This window comes from Trachemys scripta, chromosome 3 (genome assembly GCF_013100865.1).
Source record: "Trachemys scripta elegans isolate TJP31775 chromosome 3, CAS_Tse_1.0, whole genome shotgun sequence".
Classification (NCBI taxonomy): domain Eukaryota; kingdom Metazoa; phylum Chordata; order Testudines; family Emydidae; genus Trachemys; species Trachemys scripta.
This window is the reverse complement of record NC_048300.1, coordinates 41569668-41586743: the sequence shown is the minus strand read 5'-3', so window position 1 is coordinate 41586743 and position 17076 is coordinate 41569668. Positions and strand designations below refer to the sequence as shown.

At 41.0% G+C, this 17076-nt stretch overlaps 1 protein-coding gene across 1 annotated transcript in view; it reads right to left on the bottom strand.

The window, feature by feature from the left end:
• Positions 1-17076, bottom strand: part of KCNK2 (potassium two pore domain channel subfamily K member 2) — a 208440-nt gene that overhangs the window by 164610 nt on the left and 26754 nt on the right. Inside the window, exon 2 of the mRNA XM_034764515.1 lies at positions 9460-9650. Within this exon, the coding sequence (XP_034620406.1) occupies positions 9460-9493 (34 nt within the window). The 5' untranslated portion in view covers positions 9494-9650. The remainder of the gene's footprint in view (positions 1-9459; positions 9651-17076) is intronic.

Genomic DNA, 17076 nt, shown 5'->3' with positions numbered 1-17076 from the left:
TGTATCTTGACCCTGGGAAGATAGCACACTGTACTGTTGTCCACCTGTCCTTTGCAGAATGTTCTTTCAATTCTTCTGGGTATTGAATCCCCAACAAGAATAGTATGTCTTCATTGGACAGTTGGAGAACTCTTTCGGGGCAAACTTGATTTCCTTACGGGTTGGGCCAAGCTGCCATCTACAGGTATGACCTGTGTATCTATTCATTCCCGTGACCAGCTGGATCTTGAGAGATATCTTCCACACTGAGGACCTGATATCCTCCTGGAAATGTCTACCTGTACAGAATTCCTCTTTTCTTTGCTGGCCACTGCTGCCCATCCTTTTCTGTCTCCAGCTGCATAGAATGCCCCCATATTCTTTCCTCTGGTGGTTATGAACTGCCAGGCCTTCTCTGACATTTTCCTCTGTCCAACTCCGTAATGGTCTGCTCCTTTCTTCTTGATTATGCTCTGCAGGCAAGATAGGCTGGAGAATGCCTAGTTTGAAAACCCCACTGAGGCTTAGGCATGATCCAGGGTTCCAAACAGCTCATTAGCTGTGGAGCAGCATCAGACTTAGGTGGCTTTGCCTATGCCTACCTCCAGAAACTTAAGTACCTACAGGGTTCAGCAGTAGTTGAGTGGTGGTTGTGAGATTTCATTAGCACCTAAATGTTGGTCTTAGGCACCTAAGTACCTTTGTGAATTTAGCTCTCAGTGCTTCCAGCTCCCAGTGGGGTAAAGAGAAAGGGGAGGAGAAACAGCGCTCCCACTGGAATGCTGCCCAGGACACAATAGTATGCATACCTATGTGCATTATGTTATTATGTCACCTTCATCTCATCTTCACATGAAGCAGAACAAGAATAAAATTCTGATCCCCATCACCACCCCACTCTCCCATCAAAGAAATATTACATTATTTTTGTATAACTCAGAGATCATTAAACAGCAGCCCTTTTGTTTATTTACTATGCTTTTTTAGTGCACCAGGTAGTGTGTCAAAACACTAAGCAACTAATAAAAGGGCAAGATTACTTTTACCAAGTGTCCTTCCTTCTGCACGAGCCAAATAATCAAGAAGGAAGAAATAAATCATGCAGTGGAGGGATGCCAAAAAGGAAATTTGTCTTCCTATTACTCTGAGGTTTACCACACCATATTTAAATGTTTAAACAACAAGAAAGGTCACAGATAGTTTGCTGTCAGTGTGGTCCAGCTTCCATCTCTTTAAAGAGGCAGCCTTTATCAAAAAATGGGCCTTTTGGATGTAAAAATTCCTTTTTCCCCAACCCAGGTTAGTTATGACGGGAAGGAGAAGCAGTGATGCTGGAACTAGGGGTGCTGCCACACCCGTTGGCTTGAACTAGTAATAACACCAAATACATGGTTTCCATCATCAGCACCCCCACTATAAAAGTTCCAGCACCCCTGAGGAGAAGTGGTTAAATGACTATTCATTACATGAATAAAGAAATTAAACCAACATCTGGGTGCTTGCCGACATTGTTTAAGTGGATATGCTTTACAAATTATTTGCCCAACCTTAACACATACATTTTTGTTTGGGAGTTCTCTGCAAACAGCATTGCCAAATTATCAAAATTTGCTATTCAAAATTATTAAATTTCTTCTGTATGTATTGGTCTGGAGGTCATTTGCAATTTGCAAATATCCGCAATTCATGTTGGTTTCCTTAGTTGCATAAGTCACATAACTTTGCTTCTATTCCTCAGTTAGGAAAAGAAACAGCAGAAATTGAATACACAGTTAGCACTGTGGTGGTTGACTGTGCAAATCCTTCAGTCAGGACAGAAGCAATATCATGTGACTTTCATAACTAACCAAAACTGTCCAAATTGTCAATTTTACATATATAGAAAAACATTTACCATCGGCAAGTATTTAGGAATTCAAGCTACGAGTTTCTTTTTGTACATAAGTATTCATGCTAGCAAAAGTTGAATGCTCAAATGTACATAGAAAATGACCATAAATAGGATGTAAATACGGTCAAATTAACTTAAAATATTGACACACGCACACACCGTGCTGACTGCTAAAGTGAAACAGCCAATTTGAAATATAACGAGACAAATTGGGTGAGGGAATCTCTTTTATTGGACCAACTTCTGTAGGTGGAAGGGATAAGCTTTTGAGCTTCATAGAGCTCTTCCTCAGGTCTGCAGAAGGTAACCAGCGTGTCCAAGCTAAATATAAGGTGGGACAGATTGTTAAGCATAAGAAGTTCACACATGCTGAAGGAAACCACTTAAAATGAAATGGGCCATTAAAATTTAGCAGGCAGTAGAGTGTTTTACAAAGCATTGTAACACGCCATAAAACCATTGTCTCTATTAAGTCCATGGTTTTGTGTCCAGCAGAGTTATGAATTTAAGTTCCCAGGCTCATCTTTTGAAAGGGTTGTGCAGGTTTCTTTTGACAGCTAAGATTAAGGGATCAGAGATGGAGTGACTGCTTTGTGAAAAGTTTCGTCACAGGGTGATACTGTTTTTGTCTTATCATTTTACTGTGAGAGTTCATTTGAGAGTACAGTCTGGTTTCCCCACACAGTTGTTGTTGGGGCATTTGATCCACTGGATGAGGTATAATACAGGTTGTGATGGGCATGTGTAGGACCCATGCATCTTTAAAGGCATATTGTGCAGCATATTGATCATTGTAGCAGTGGAGATATATCTGAAGGATTTGCATCGGTTGTTCTAGCAAGATCTAGTGCTGCTTTGAGTTGATGTGTCCTGGTCTGTGAGGAGTTTGCTTCTGATCATGAGCATGGCAGGGTCGGGGGAGGGGGAGAGCTTGAAGGTCAGAAGAGGGCTATGTGAAAGATTTCTCGCAAGATGTGGTCCCCAACAAGTATGGGTTGTAAGTGTTCAAGGATACTCCACACAGATTCCAGTGTGGGGTGGCAGGTGACAACTAGGGGTGTGCAAGTGGGGTTCCCCCACTGAAGCAGAATTGAAGCAAATTCTTCTGGGGTATCTTTTCCATGATGCCACTTCTCTGGTTTGGCGCCCTTGTTTAGTGAAGGCAGTTTTAAGGCTGTATCCTTGACTTTCTCTTTGGAGCAAATTCTGTGCTATCCGGCTGTTAACAGATTTCTTGGTGTGTCTGGGGTGATTGCTGATCTGTGGAGGTAAGTGATCAGTGGGTTTCTTGGGTAGAGCCATTTTATGGACTTTATTGTTGAAGCTGATGGTGATGTCCTGCTGATGCTGGTGTGGGAGTATTCTAGATAAAGTTTGATAAATGGAGAGTGGTTGAAATTGTGGTGGAAATCTATGAGGGAGTTTAATTCATCTGTCCAGAGGATGGAAATATCATCGAGGTATATCGTTGGATTTGTGGTGCGTTTTCCCAGAAATTCTCTCTTGTAGTGATCCACGAAGAGGCTGGCCTATTGGGGTGCCAGTCTAGTACCCTTGGCTATTCCCATGGTGCAGGCAAAGTGTTTGTTGTTGAATGTAAAGCTGGTGTGGATGACAATGAAATGGATGAGTTTGGTGAAGTATTTGAGGTGGATTTGCAAGCATTATTCATTATCTTGTAGGTATTTAAGCCAGACTACAATGTTGTCATAGTTAGAGATGTTGGTGTATATGGAGTTGACGTCCATGGTGGCAAGGATGGTGTTCTGGGGGAGCTAGTTAATGATGCAGAGTTTCTGGAGGAAGTCATTAGTGTCTTGGAGAAAACTGTCCCTTTGCATGGTGACTGTCTTTGAGGATGGTTTCTAGGAGTCCTGATATTCCTTCAGTAACAGTGCCATAGCTGAACATGATGTGTCTGCCTGTATTCCCTTGTTTGTTTATCTTGGGAAGCATGCAATTTAAAATCTAGTAATTTTAAAAGTTTTTATGTACCATCCCTGCCTCAGAATCCCCTGGCCAATTTGGGGAGGGGACTTCAAGTGTTTTTTTGTGAAGATCCACACAAACTGGGCAACTTGGACACTGACCAACTAACTAAATATGGTGAGAGTGGCGGAAGGATGGTCTAGTGGAAAGGGAACTGAACTGTGAATTCAGGAGCCCTGCATCCAATCTCCAGTTCAGCCACAGAGTTCCTGTGTCTCCTTGGCCAAGTTACTTAGCCTATGCCTCAGTTTCCCATTCTGAAAAATAGGGATAATGCTTACCTACCTTATAGAGGTGTAGCAGGGATAATATTCATTAATTATTGTTAGGCATTCAGATAATGGACAGATGGGGGCCATATAAGCATATAGGCCTGGATCCACAAAAGGAACTTAGGTGTCTAGGGGGGAAAAAAGAATCACATGTACAACATTGCAATTCACAAAGCCCGATTTAGGCACCTAGGCTCCTATATAATTAATGAGGAGGGATGTGATTAACAAAGCCAGCACACTAAGCGGGGAGTCATCCATGCTAGCCAATGGGAGATGCCATCAAGAAGGGCAATGTCTCTCATGCAAATAGGCAAGTCCCAGGTGCAGGGAGGCTCCTATCTCTGCTCGTGAGCCATGGAAGTGGAGGAAGATAGGCAGAGAAGCACCTAAGTCGCATTTGGGTTCCAATCCAGTAAGCATGCTCAGAGGCTGCCTAACTGCACACAAAACAGCCTGGAGAGATGGGAGGAAAAGGCAGTCCTCCCTTCAACCCAGTGGTTAGAGCACTCACCCAGGACGTGAGCTAACACCAGTTCAAGTCCCGCCTCGGCCTGATTAGAAGAGATTTGAACAGGGGTCTCCCACCTCTCAGGTGAGACTCCTAACCTCTGGCCTATGGGATATTTTAACATGGGGCTCCCTCACTCTCTCCTATTGAAGTTATTCCACTTTAATTATATAATTAAATATTAATTGGGCCAGAGGAAGAGACTGACACCATAGCCTAGTGGTTAGGGCACTCCCCGGGGAGGTAGGAGACCACTGTTTACATCTCTTCTCCTCATCAGCCAGAGGGAGAACACAAACTGATGGTCTACAACATCCTGGTTGAATGTGCTAACTGCTGGGCCAAAGGTTCTAAGGGAGGTCATCTTCCTCTCTGGCCCCACCCTGGCTGTTTTGTGTATTCAAGGAGGCCATCTCTGAGCACGCTTACCGGACCAGGCACCACATGCAAGACAAGCAGATGAACACTTATCTTCCTCTGGTTCATGGACACCTCTGAAGCTTAGGGGAGGAGATAGGCAACTGGACACCTAGAGCGAGGCAGCAGCATGCATGCTCAGGGGAAAAGAACTTAAGCACCTAGGGAACTTTTACTGCAAAACCTTCAGTGCCAAGTGAGTTTAAGTGCCTATAGAGTTAGGTGGTAGGTGAATAGCACGTTTGTGGATTACAGTGACACCTAAAAGACACCTTTAGATACCTAAGTAGCTTTGTGGTTCCATTATTGGGCATATAGCTGTGTGGAAAGTGCTACCTGGCTGTCACAATAGCAATAACAGACGGCAATGGTTTTCAAATGTTTTCATACTATCGATCACTTCTTAAGACTAAGGTCTTTGTAGATCACATCCCCTTCCAATCGTCTACTCCTTCCCTCCAGTAGTCATGGTAACTGATTACATTAAGACAGCATTAAACAGGACAAGACAAAAATAAATTCACATTAATATGATGCTGCTTAGCTCTCTCGCCCTCATTTTCTATCTACATTGTTTATTTCTTCTCCCTAGGTATAGCACTTCACACTTGGTAAGACTGAATTTCTACTTATTGCCTGGTGCACACATTGCTCCAGTCTCACCAGGTCTCTTTGTAGTTTATGTCTGTCCTGTGCATTTGCTACCTTCCCAAATTTCACATCAGTCACAATCTTCACCACAGTTGAGTTTGCACCAAAAGAAACACTGGGCCATGAGACACGACACAAATCATAGGCTAGGTCTACACTGGGGGGGGCGATCGATTTAAGATACACAAATTCAGCTACGTGAATAGCGTAGCTGAATTTGACGTATCCTATTCGACTTACCCCGCTGTGAGGACGGCGGCAAATTGACCGCTGCGGCTCTCCCGTCGACAGCGCTTACTCCTCCTGACGAGGTGGGAGTACGCGCGTCAATTCGGGGATCGATTTATCCGTCTAGATGAGATGCGATAAATTGATCCCCGAGAGATTGATTTCTACCTGCCGATCCGGGCGGGTAGTGTAGACTAGCCCATATAGGCTGCGCCCAAGTGTAAACAGCTTCTGAAACAACGTCTTGAGCTGACCTACAGCTGCAGGAAACATCATTGCTTGAAGGAACATAAGGTACAAGAGTTTAGTACAACCTGTCTGGTGAGACCACTGACCTAAGGCACTGTTTGACCAACTGCCAGTCCTGCAGATGTTTTAAACAACTGAAACTTGAAAGTGCTGCTGTGGGAAACCCTCCAATTCTTTTATCTTTCTGTTTCAAACATGACACTGTTTTAAAGCACCTAGAATTTCCAATTGGCTTCCTATTTTTTTTATTCCCCTTTACACACTTCCATCTCAGCCTCTCAGGTATGTTTGGAAAATAAAGTCCTGGTAGTGCTATTTGGGGTAACAGGATGTTTACTAGATTGTAATATTTCCTCTGTTAACCTAGCCTCTCTAATTTTATATTATGGCTTTACTGGCAATGTCTATTCTGTGAGTACACAAATAGCAACATGGCTATGCAGTCAGAGTAAAGCCCTATTAGAGATTACTTTAAAAACAAATACTGCCTGCTCTGAATGACCCTTAGGCATGATGTTATTATTCACAAGACCGGGTTTTGCTCCACTGTTCATGGCCAAAATGTCCCCTAGCCCTTCTGTTGTACTGTGCATCAGTCAGCTTCTGCTAGGCCCCCCCAGAGTTTGACGCATTTCACTAGTGTAGTAGGACTACAATTTGAGAAGGATGAAAGTTTAATATAAACTAAAGATACGTTTATTAATACAATGTAAATATAGCACTCGAATGCTACAGGGTTTCTGGGGAAATCGGCTCACACTCTCTATTGCATTCACTTGCTTTAACAGCTTTATTGACAATAAGCAGCATGATGGCCTTCATTAAGGGCGGGGGAAGGAGGGAAAGAAATCACATCCATCACAAAGAACTGATCACTTCTGGAACGAGATCGCCATCTCATTCTGAATTTACATGGCTCAACTGCTGTTTGCTTCAGGATGTGTATAAATCCCACTAAATCTATCTAATAATGGACACAAGTTGCCAATAATATCACTATTGAGCATTCAAATTTTCAGAGGTTAAAACTGATGCATCAATCTTAAGTCTTTCAGTTGCACTTGAAGTATTGCAGCTTGCAAGGTAGAATTCACCACAGGCATCCATGAGCCACAGAACTGAATGCACAGCAGATAAAATTCATCCCTCCTGTCTCCCAAAATAGTTAACACAGGTTTTATTCGAGGAACTAATTTGGGTTTTGAGGCTAGGAGGGGACTCCACTGACCCAGCCTGGTCCTGCTTCAGCAAAGTACATGCTGAACTTCCCTCCAAGGAGGTTGCAAGGCATTCCTCCCTTATGAAGGTAACCCGGCCACTGGATCTTTTTAAATGCTGTCCCAGCAGTTCCCCCGACTGCAGGCCAACTCTAACGCTGCTTTCTGCACCAGCCTACTGGGACCTGATGCAGAACCCAGGTTCAAACCATGCCCTGTAACACTAATGTCAAAACAGCCTGGGTGCCAACTTCGTTTGACCACCTTCCACAAAAGGATGAATTATTCTCAGTATGAAGAATTGAGAATTAACTGTTAGCTTCTGAATTTGTTTCCTGTAGTTGGTTAATGCCACAGCCCTAATATAATTTTACAGACAGAAGGGGCCAAATCCATGTGTGACATTTCCTTTGACACAGGGAATGAGCCCATAGGTAGTTCTTTCCTTTCTTTTTATGTGGGAGGTTCTCTTTTAACTAAGGAAGCTGAGATTTCAGACTAACCACAACACCTGCTGTGAAGTTATGTTCATCATATAAATACATAGTCACACCTTTTATTAAATGCAGATTGTGTAATAACTCTATGGCTGTGTTCCATTATGAGGTTGAATGTTAACATAATAATTAGTGTTATCATGTCAAATGATGGCTGCATGTACATGTAATAAGGCTGTGTACTAAATATTCTGAGAACCAGATTCTGGCACCCTTACTGATGTTGAATAGCACCTTCCTCTGAAAGCAGGCTTAGTGCTCTGCTTGAATTCTAGTGTAGGTAATTGCATTCTGCCTACCTAAGTGCTCCCTGTGGTTTCACAAAAGTATTCTTCATATTTTGTGCTGGACTGACGTGTAATGTTGTTGTGGGCTGTTAAACAGCTGCCATACTTCATGCAGATTTGGGTGAAATTATGAGCGAGGGATCACTGGAGATATTATTCAAGATACATTTAACATTTACTTAATATTTAATTAGTATTGAAAATTAAAATATTTGTCATTTTATTTTTCTCCCAAAGTTTCAAGACTATGTTATAAGATAGTGACTTGCAAATTATTAAACAAGTTTTCTGTTCAAAGGAGACAGTACCCATTATTCTCTAATATCACATTTGACTTCCCATGGGGTGGGGAAGTAAGAAGTAAAATACGGAGAAATCACCCAGAGTTATATTTAATTCCAACATTTACAGCCAAGTTTCATATCTTAAAAATAGGTTTATGTAAAGGAATAATTAACAAAAGCTTAAGTTAAATCCAGTGAATGATAGCCCTTATTTTTATTATAGTGCCAAGTATTTGAGAAGATTTTAGCATAACCCAGCATGCAAAAGAAAGATGAATCCTACTTCTGTTTCAGAAATACCAAATTATGAACAATAATCCAAAAAAATTGCGAATGAAAACATTTACATTCAAGAATTAGCTTCCATAGATTGGCATTAAGAGCTTATTCCTGAAAGGTGATGGGCTCCAGCCCGGATTCAGGGAATCACTTAAGAATGTGCTTAGTTTTAAGTTCAATACATATTTGACTTAAGTAGGACTACTAAGTACTAATGTGTTCAAAGAAAAGCAAGCACTTAAAGAGTTTTGCTGGGTCAAAGTGTTCAGCATATTTCAGGATTGAGCCCTAAATAGATCCTGAAGTGTATGTGTACTTCAGGATATATCACTGGGGTATATTAGATCAGCTCAAACTTCGTAAATGATAACTGAAGACAAATTATAGAGAAATTAGTGGATTTGCGTAAGTTTTCTCATCTGAATACAGGGAAAGTTAAAGATGTATACACATAATTTGTCCATTAAATAATGGAGTTACGTATAAACCTTAAATTAAGATTTTAGTTTCAAAAGAAACCTGATAAAAATATTAACCGTTTATTTGGATTTGGCAGGTAAATTGAAAGCCATTGAACTGTAGCTTCAAGATAGAAATTAGTTCACCTGATCCACCATGTCAAGTTCCAGAATCTGATCAGACATTCAGAATTACAATATCACCAGAATTATGCAATATGGGCTATTTGTCTATAGTAATGATACTTACAGTAGAAGTTATGTCTTCTTTGTGGGTTCCTCATTTGGTGATGTAATTTTCAGAAGTCACCATCTTTTTGTTCTTAGATACAGCAGTTCCTCCATGGTTCCTTTTAAGTACTGTTTGGAACAAGCTGTTTTCTCATAGTATATTTCCTCAAGTGCATGTAAATTCTGTGCTTGGATTTCCTGTCCAAAACACTGAAGTGTATACAAGAGTCAGTCAGTCATCAGGAATAAAAAGTACATAGCATGTATATGGCATTTTACATCTTCAAAGCACTTTACAAATGGTAGCTGATTTCATCATTTACTTTTTGTTCACTTTCCTCCTGAACAAAATCACTGAGAGTCCCTTAGTAGATTGAACACCCAAACCATAAATGGTCCAGAGATTTTAAAAGGCCAGAAATTCTTTATGGTGAATGAAGAGTTCAAAATCATTAGTCCTATTTATTCTGTCTCTCCAGAATATGTACCATTCATGAACAAAACATGTACATGCAGTAGGTCATGTAACCGCTACCGTAATAATATCCCACCTATATTTTAGAGGCCCACCATGCTTTGAAGTACATAAGGTTTCTATTCTTTAAAAAGACAAGTTATTTTTAATCTCATGGGCTTGCTAAGCACAGGCTTTTCATGCTTGTAGTAACATTCCTGGAATCCATTAATGTGAACTGATTGAGAAATTAACCAATCCTCATAGGATTTGATTTTATTGTTCCTTATTACATTTTAATCAATGGGAGAAAAAAAGTTACTAAAATTTTATTCCAACTTCAAACCTATTGTAAATATCCAAGAATTACTTAAAGGAAAAAAAATCTCTTAGGTTGCACACTGCTTTTTGCAATGCTCAGAAGTCATAGATTTGAAGCATATTATGTTTATGTAAGTTCCAGGGAAAGAGAGAATATATGCCAGAGAGTTAAGAAAGCAAGTTGCTCTGGTACACTGAACCTACAGAAACTGGTCTGTGTCATTATATCAGACTAAAACCTGTAGAAACATAATTGCCATAGTAAAGTCATAACAAAATACAGCTGAGCAGCACTATTTTAGGTAATGTGGTGATCTAGTAGTAATACAATCTGTTTTGGAATTTCTAGGCTTATATTAGATTTTTGAACATCTGGTTTTAATAGGTTAATATGTGATAATATTCATTATACACTATTTTCCAATACAATTTCACAATGCAGACATCCATCTACAATAAAGGCAACTTTGCAATAAAAGAAAATTTGTTTTGATGTATTCATTATTTTGTGACTTTCAACTGTGACCATACATTTCCTTGTGCCTAGTCTGCAATCCCTAGTGTATGTTTGCATACTCTGGATTTGGCAAAAATCATCTGGAAGCTTTGCCCACCATTTAAATCTACTATTGGGCCCAATCCTGTTCTCATTGAATTCTAAGGGAGTTATGCCATAGATTTCTAAGGGAAATAGTTTGGTCCCAGCTCTTCTGAACAGAGCCACGCACAGTAAGCTTTAGAGCAGGGGTGGGCAAACTATGGCCCGTGGGCTGGATCTGGCCCACGAGCCATTTTAAGCCAGCCCGCGAGCTCCTGTTGGGGAGCGGGGTCTGGGGCTTGCCCCGCTCCACCGCGCCAGCCAGGGCACAGGGTCAGGGGCCACACCACAGGGTTCCCGGAAGCAATGGCATGGCCCTGCTCCGGCTCCTAAGTGCTCCAATGGCCCCCTCCAGTGCTCCAACAGGAACTGCAGGGGCCGTGCCTGAGGACAGGGCAGCATGCAGAGCCATCTGGCAGCCCCTCCGCGTAGGAGCCGGAGAAGGGACATGATGTTGCTTTCAGGAGCCGCTTGAGGTAAGTGCCGCTTGGAGTCTGCACCCCTGAGCCTCTCCCTGCACCCCAAACCCCAGCCCTGATCCCCCTCCTGCCTGCCAAACCCCTCAATACCAGCCCGGAGCACCCTCCTGTACCCCAAACCTCTCATCCCCAGCCCCACCCCAGAGCCCGCACCTCCAGCTGGAGTCTGCACCCCAACCTCCTGCCCCAGCCTGGAGCCCCCTCCCACACCCTTAACTCCTCATTTCTGGCTGCATCCCAGAGTCTGCACCCCCAACCAGAGCCCTCACCCCCTCCCGCCCCACAACCCCAATTTTGTGAGCATTCATGGCCCACCATACAATTTCTATTCCCAGATGTGGCCCTCCAGCCAAAAAGTTTGCCCATCCCTGCTTTATAGCAAAATATTGTGTCACTGAGCAACAGTATAATATTCTGTTTGTGGACTATCTTTATGCCGTCTTTTGTTGTGGTAATGTGCCCATTGCTAAGTCAGTCTGATTAGCGTTCAAGCATTTCCACCTCTAGTGATTTTGAGTCTTGTGATATTTGATGTTTTTCTTAACACCTCAACTCTTGGAGTAAGGTAAATGCACAAGGCTGGGAAAGAAAAACATGAATCCCAAAGTCTCAGAACCAAATAAAGAGCTCCTAACAATTTCTTTTACTCGTGAATTTTAAACAAAATCATGATTTGGGGGCCCTGACTAATGATTTTTGAACAGTTGGGGTTGGTAATATGGGTTTTAAATATTTTGTGTGTGTGTGTGTGTGTGTGTGTGTGTGTGTGTGTGAGTGAGAGAGAGAGACTGTGTAAGTCAGTATTATTGTAAGAATTGCCATGTTATTTGTTAGTAATTCTGTGAAATAAGTAGCTCTGTAAGTGAAAGATGTTAATCTATTTTCTTCTCCTTTAAACAGAGCAGCCCAAATCTTGTTACAGACACAGCTGCCATTTTGTGTTTCAGTTCAGATACAGAATGTCACTTTGCCCTCACTTACTGTGAAATAAAGGTAAACTAGGCTGAAGAGGCATTTTGCTCTTTCTGTGGAACACACAAATATTTTAAAGGCTGCCACTGAAGCGGCAATAAGAATCTGTCCCATAAGAAACCACACATCAGGACTTTTATAAATAAGTAAAGATATTATTGGACCTGAAATAGATACTATAATAGTGTAGCTTAGCATCTGCAATGCTTCTGTAATGCATGTTGCAATTCAGAGGTATAAATTATGAATTGTTTTTCATAGGACATGTTTTTGTGCTCTAATTCTGCATGGGACCCTTGACTTGTTTGTTTATAAGTGAAATGTTTCACCTGGACTATTATAGTTTCTTTATTGAAACAATCAAAAATTTCACTACTAGATATACATATACAGGGCCTGCTAGTTAGGCACAGAACTTTGCACATTGCATGTCTCATTTCGGTGAGCAAGTGCCACAAGTATGTGTGTGAATCTGGTACCTGTGAGTTTGAGAACCAATTCCAATTAGTAATGTATGGAACAAATCAGATGGAATAACCGGATCATCACTTGCTATGAATCAGGAGTAACTCCACTGATGATAGTGGAGTCTCACTGGTGTAAAAATCAGTTTGAGAGGAGAATCAGGCTCTGTGATGACTAATTAACCACATTTTCTTGAAACTTCAGGAAATGCAAATTTCACTCAGAGAACATGTCCTAGGAATCAGAGCAGACCCAACTCGTTTTATTTAAGACAGAGTATAAATCCTGTTTTAAGTGCCAAACAACATAACCTTAACTCTAGCATTGCCATGGCTCTATCATAAAACTTTCTTTAAAATCCCAGATTATCAGGAAAACTGGTAAAATAGCTCTCCCCACATTGCAGCAACACTGCTCTTTTCAGCTTGATCCTTTCCTTCCTTCTCCCTCAACCCTACCCTGCCCTCAGCAGCCCTCTAGTCTCCTCTTTAGAGAGCAGTTGGCCCCAGAAGTCATCAATGTCAAACACAACCATTAGAGCAAAAAGTAACGGGTTCCATATGTTTGTCACGCTTTATGAAACAGTTCTGCTTAGGTTTGTTTTCTGTTGGTTTCTAATGTTTACTTTATGTTCATCTGTGGTTTTTCCAGTGTCCTTTACAATTTGTGCATGTGTATTTTCTGCAAGTAGGAAACATTTGTTTGGATCTAGTTTATCAGCACTGAAACCCTTAAAACGTCAGATCACCACAACATTTTTTCCTTTTCCATAATGAGACAAAGTAAGTTGATTTGCAATTCCTTTATGCTGTTTCCCTTTTTGACTACATCTTAGGATGGGAAAATATGGTGACTGATATTTGCTCAAAGTGTGACATCCACACTTTGTTGTACTAGGTGTGTTAGGAATAAATGAGTCGGTGTTATTGAACTGTTTTAGTATTAATGGCCCTCTTTGCTGTCCTCTACCTTTAGACTACTTATGTTTCTCAGCAAACAACCAGAGAAATAGATAAAACAAAATACTCTTGCTGGAAGGTTGCAACATAACACTATTTTATTTCTAAGAATTCAAAAACACACAAGAAACCAAAAATAAACCAGACATACAAAGCAGGCTGCTCCCTAAAATAGAGAGGCACAAGTTACTCCACCTTACTGTAGACTGGCTGTCTGCAAAGTGACTGCTCCCAAACCCAGGCTTTGCTACAGAGCTCCCTAGCCTGCAAGCAGGACTAAGGAACCCCCTGTCTCTTAAGCAACCGCCATCTCTTAAAGCTATAGATTGCAATTCCAACACAGTTCAGACTTTCTAGGGTTTTAAAGACATATATATGCTAAATATTTGTTTTTTAAATTATATCCTCTTTGTGCCTTGACTTTTTAAATTCATGGACCTGTTTTATGCTATGTTAGGTTAATTTTAATATTGTTTCTCTCGGTATTTTCAGGTATGTTTTGTTAGTAGAATCTTCTCAGTCCTCCCAGAGTACAATATCTTGTAAATGGTTTCTGTTCACCTTCAGTGTTACACTAGGTCTGCAGAACCATATTGGTTTCAGCTGTTGACACTGGTGGCCCTAGACATAAGAAACTATTTATGCAGCTGGATCTCTTTGTTTTCACTTAAAGAACCTCAAGAGAAAACCCCCTACAGGAACTGGAGATGTGAATTTTAGCTGCAAAATATTTTTTTAAAGTAATATACTTTGGGCACATGTATTAGCAAGAAAACAGTTATACAATAGGAGGCTAATATAGTACAAAGGCATAATTTTATTGTTTGTGGGCATTCAAAGAAAATGAAAGGTGACAAATTCAAAACTGGTCAAAGGAAATACCAAAGGGGGATGTTGAAGCAAAAACTTACCAAGATTCATAGAGAAATTGGACACTGATATGAAAAACAAGAATATCTAGAGCTGTTATAGTTAGTGCTAACAAAGTAGGTCTATATAGACATACACAGGGAAATAAAACCTCATATATCAATGCTTAAGTAAATCTCTATTAGGATTTAGAATGAGACGTTTAAGGAGGAGGAAAGATTATCCCACATCTGCCTGTTGTGGGGTTTCTAAGGCCTTAGTCTGAAGCACTATTTGAGACAGGATGCTGGACTATGGGTCTGAGTATAGCAATTGGTATGTTTCAAAGTCTTCAGTATAGACTCACTGCATTTTTCCAATTCCAAGATATGTTTTTTTAAGATGGGGTGACCACATCTGCACACAGTATTCAAGATGTGGCCATACCATGGATTTATATAGAGGCAACATGATATTTTCTGTCCTATTATCTATCCCTTTCTTAATTATTTTCAGCATTCTGTTCACTTTTTTGATTCATAGATTATAGGACTGGAAGGGACCTCGAGAGGTCATCGAGTCCAGTCCCCTGCCCGCATGGCAGGACCAAATACTGCCTAGACCATCCCTAATAGACATTTATCTAACCTACTCTTAAATATCTCCAGAGACAGAGATTCCACAACCTCCCTAGGCAATTTGTTCCAGTGTTTAACCACCCTGACAGTTAGGAACTTTTTCCTAATGTCCAACCTAGACCTCCCTTGCTGCAGTTTAAACCCATTGTTTCTGGTTCTATCCTTAGAGGCTAAGGTGAACAAGTTCTCTCCCTCCTCCTTATGACACCCTTTTAGATACCTGAAAACTGCTATCATGTCCCCTCTCAGTCTTCTCTTTTCCAAACTAAACAAACCCAATTCTTTCAGCCTTCCTTCATAGGTCATGTTCTCAAGACCTTTAATCATTCTTGTTGCTCTTCTTTGGACCCTTTCCAATTTCTCCACATCTTTTTTTAAAATGCGGCGCCCAGAACTGGACACAATACTCCAGCTGAGGCCTAACCAGAGCAGAGTAGAGCGGAAGAATGACTTCTCGTGTCTTGCTCACAACACACCTGTTAATACATCCCAGAATCATGTTTGCTTTTTTTGCAACAGCATCACACTGTTGACTCATATTTAGCTTGTGGTCCACTATAACCCCTAGATCCCTTTCTGCCGTACTCCTTCCTAGACAGTCTTTTCCCATTCTGTATTTGTGAAATTGATTTTTCCTTCCTAAGTGGAGCACTTTGCATTTGTCTTTGTTAAACTTCATCCTGTTTAACTCAGACCATTTCTCCAATTTGTCCAGATCATTTTGAATTATGACCCTGTCCTCCAAAGTAGTTGCAATCCCTCCCAGTTTGGTATCATCCGCAAACTTAATAAGCGTACTTTCTATGCCAATATCTAAGTCGTTGATGAAGATATTGAACAGAGCCGGTCCCAAAACAGACCCCTGCGGTACCCCACTCGTTACACCTTTCCAGCAGGATTGGGAACCATTAATAACAACTCTCTGAGTACGGTTATCCAGCCAGTTATGCACCCACCTTATAGTAGCCCCATCTAATTTGTATTTGCCTAGTTTATCGATAAATATCGATATTGACTGCTGCTGCACATTGAGTGGATGTTTTCAGAGAACTATCCACAGTGACTCCACGATATCTTTCTTGAGTGGTAATATCTAATTTAGACCCCATCATTTTATATATATAGTTGGAATTATGCTTTCCAATGTGCATTACTTTGCATTTATCAACATGAAATTTCATCTGCCATTTTGTTGCCCAGTCACCCAGTTTTGAGAGTCTTTTGTGACTCTTCGCAGTCTGCCTGGCTCTTAACTATCTGTAGTAATTTTGCATCATCTGCAAATTTTGCCACCCCACTGTTTACCCCTTTTTCCAGATCATTTATGAATAGGACGAATAGGACTGGTCCCAGAGCAGACCCCCGAGGGACACCACTATTTACCTCTCTCCATTCTGAGAGCTGACCATTTATACCTACCCTTTGTTTCCTATCTTTTAACCAGTTACTAGTCCATAAGAGCACCTTCCCTCTTATCCCGTGGCAGCTTACTTTGCATAAGAGTCTTTGGTGAGGGATCTTGTCAAAGACTTTCTGAAAATGTAAGTCACTATATCCACTGGATCCCCTTAGTCCACATGCTTGTTGACCCCCTCAAAGAATTCTAATAGATTAGTGAGGCATGATTTCTCTTTATTAAACCACGTTGACTCTTCCTCAACAAGTTATGTTCATCTATATATCTAACAATATTGTTCTTTATTATAGTTTCAACCAGTTTGCCCAGTACTGAAGTCAGGTTTAAAGTCCTGTAATTGCTGGGATCACCTCTGAAGCCCTTTTTAAAAATTGGCATCACATTAGCTATCCTCCAGTCATCTGGTGCAGAATCTGATTTAAATGATCGGTTACAGACTAGAGTGAGTGGTTCTGCAATTTCACATTTGAGTTCCTTCAGAAGT